The sequence below is a fragment of the Numida meleagris genome, chromosome 32 (genome assembly GCF_002078875.1).
Source record: "Numida meleagris isolate 19003 breed g44 Domestic line chromosome 32, NumMel1.0, whole genome shotgun sequence".
NCBI classification, from domain to species: Eukaryota; Metazoa; Chordata; class Aves; order Galliformes; family Numididae; genus Numida; species Numida meleagris.
In genome coordinates this window covers 667409-669399 of record NC_034437.1, presented here as the reverse complement: position 1 = coordinate 669399, position 1991 = coordinate 667409, and the positions used below count along the sequence as shown (strand labels likewise).

Here is a 1991-nt window from a genome sequence, read left to right as displayed (position 1 = left end):
GGGTTGGCCCCGAAGAGCCCCGGGACTCCCCCTTCTTTGGGCCTCCAGGGGCTGCGCTCTGCAGCCCGAGCACACAAAGAGGGACAGGGACGGGCGCGGGGCCACGGCTGCAACGGGGGCCAAGGGCTGGCTGGGAAGCAGGGCACTGGGGCACGGCCAGGAGCGGGGACAGCGACAGTTCCGGGAACGGGGACAGGGACGCGGCCAAGATGAGGACAGCGGCACGGTTCAAACGGGGACCGGGGTGTGGCTGGAGATGGGGACAGGGACGGGGATGGGGATCGGGGTCTGGTCACGGCTGGGGACAGTGACATGGTTGGAATCGGGGACCAGGATGGGGATGGGAATGGGGACAGGGACGTGGCCGAAGCGAGGGACCAGGGTGTGGCCAGGGATGGGGACAGGGATGGGGACAGTGCCACAGCTGAGGACCAGAGCGCTGTGGCACAAGTGGGAACGGGGAGCAGGGAGTGGCTGGGGCCGGTGGCACTGAGAGGAACGGGGTCCAGGGATGGGGACACGGACGGGGACAGGGCCAGGAGCGGGAGACCGGGGATGGGGACACGGGAGCGGAGCACGGTGCAGAACGGAGCCCCGAAGCCGGGAGCGGTGATGGAGCGGTGATGGAGCGGCGCTGGCGGCGATCCCCTCCGCATCCCCCGTCCCCCCCCCGCCCCGCCCCGCCCGCCCTTTGTCTGCAGCTCCTGTGGGGCGGGGGGGAGAAGGGGGGGGCATTACCTCATCCCCGCACACCAATGGCCGCCGCCGGGGCCTGCCCCCCCCCCGCACCGCCCCGCTCCGCCCCGGCGGCCCTATAAAGCCCCGCTCCGTCGCCTGGCCCCGCCGCGTCTCTTACATCGACTGCCTCAGCGTCGTGCTGTGAGAAAGCCCCGGAGCGAGCAGCCGCCATGGTGAGCACCGGGGGGCGGGGGGGGGGACATAGGGACCGAGCTCTACGCACCATTCCCTTTATTCCTTTTTTTTTTTTTCGTTTTTTCTCCTTTTGGTTTTTTCCCCCCTTCTCCTTCGCAGCCGTGGTGCCCATAATGAGATCGCTGCGAAGGGCTCCGGTGGCAAAAGGCGGCCCCCACCCGGAACGGGGCGGGGGGGGGTGGGGGAGGATGAGGGCTCCTCGGTCGGTGCTGAGCCCGCACTGGGAGTGGTTCCCATTAAACCGCGTCAGGTCCCGTTAATCCGGGCAGGATGGGGCCTCGGTGCTGAGTCAGCTTCGGGTGTGGCCCCCGTTAAATCCTGGGCGGGGGGGGCCACTCCAGGATCCGCTAATTGAGGTGAAATGAGACTTCCCCGGTACCGGCTCTGCACCCGGTGTAGCCTCCTTTAAATCGGGTTGGGGGGGTGGATGTTAGGGCCCGTTACGTGGGGTAAAATGGGCCCCGGTGCCAAGTCAGCACAGGGCGTGGCTCCCGTTAAACCGAGACGGGGAACGCCGGGTCCCTTTAAATAGGGCGGCGCGGGACCTCCCGGTACCGGCTCCGCGCTGGGCGTGGCTCCCGGTTAACGGAGCACAATAGGAGCTCCGTTCTCCGGTTCTGAGCCCGTATGGGCGTGGTCCCGGTCCGACGGGGCAGAATAGCGCTAAAACCGCACCGGGTGGGGCCCTGGTTCAACTGGGACCCCCCCCCACCCCGGGCAGAATTAGTCCCCTCAACCTGCAGCGTTGTGTCCCTATAGGGCAGGGCGTGGCCCCAGCCCCATGGCCGGCGTAAGACCCCGGTGCTGAGCCCCCCAGCCCCCAGTGGGTGGGGTTACAGTGCTGGATGGGGCTCCCCTATACGTACCGACCCCCCCCCCGCCCCCCAACTGGGTGTGGCTGCGCTGCAGGGCTCCCTGCAGCCCCAGAACAATGGGATGGGGATGGGTACGATCCAGCCTTTGGGGGGGGGGGGGGGCTGTCTGTATTCCCCCCGCCAGAGGGCGTTCTTCTGAGCTCATCTATAAGAGCAGCATCTCCATGGAGGATCCGGGCTGGG

The 1991-nt window shown here is 67.9% G+C and overlaps 1 protein-coding gene across 1 annotated transcript in view; it reads left to right on the top strand.

The window, feature by feature from the left end:
- LOC110389205 (tubulin alpha-1B chain) overlaps positions 763-1991 on the top strand; it is a 10839-nt gene continuing 9610 nt past the window's right edge. The window contains exon 1 of the mRNA XM_021379186.1: positions 763-911. Within this exon, the coding sequence (XP_021234861.1) occupies positions 909-911 (3 nt within the window). The 5' untranslated portion in view covers positions 763-908. The remainder of the gene's footprint in view (positions 912-1991) is intronic.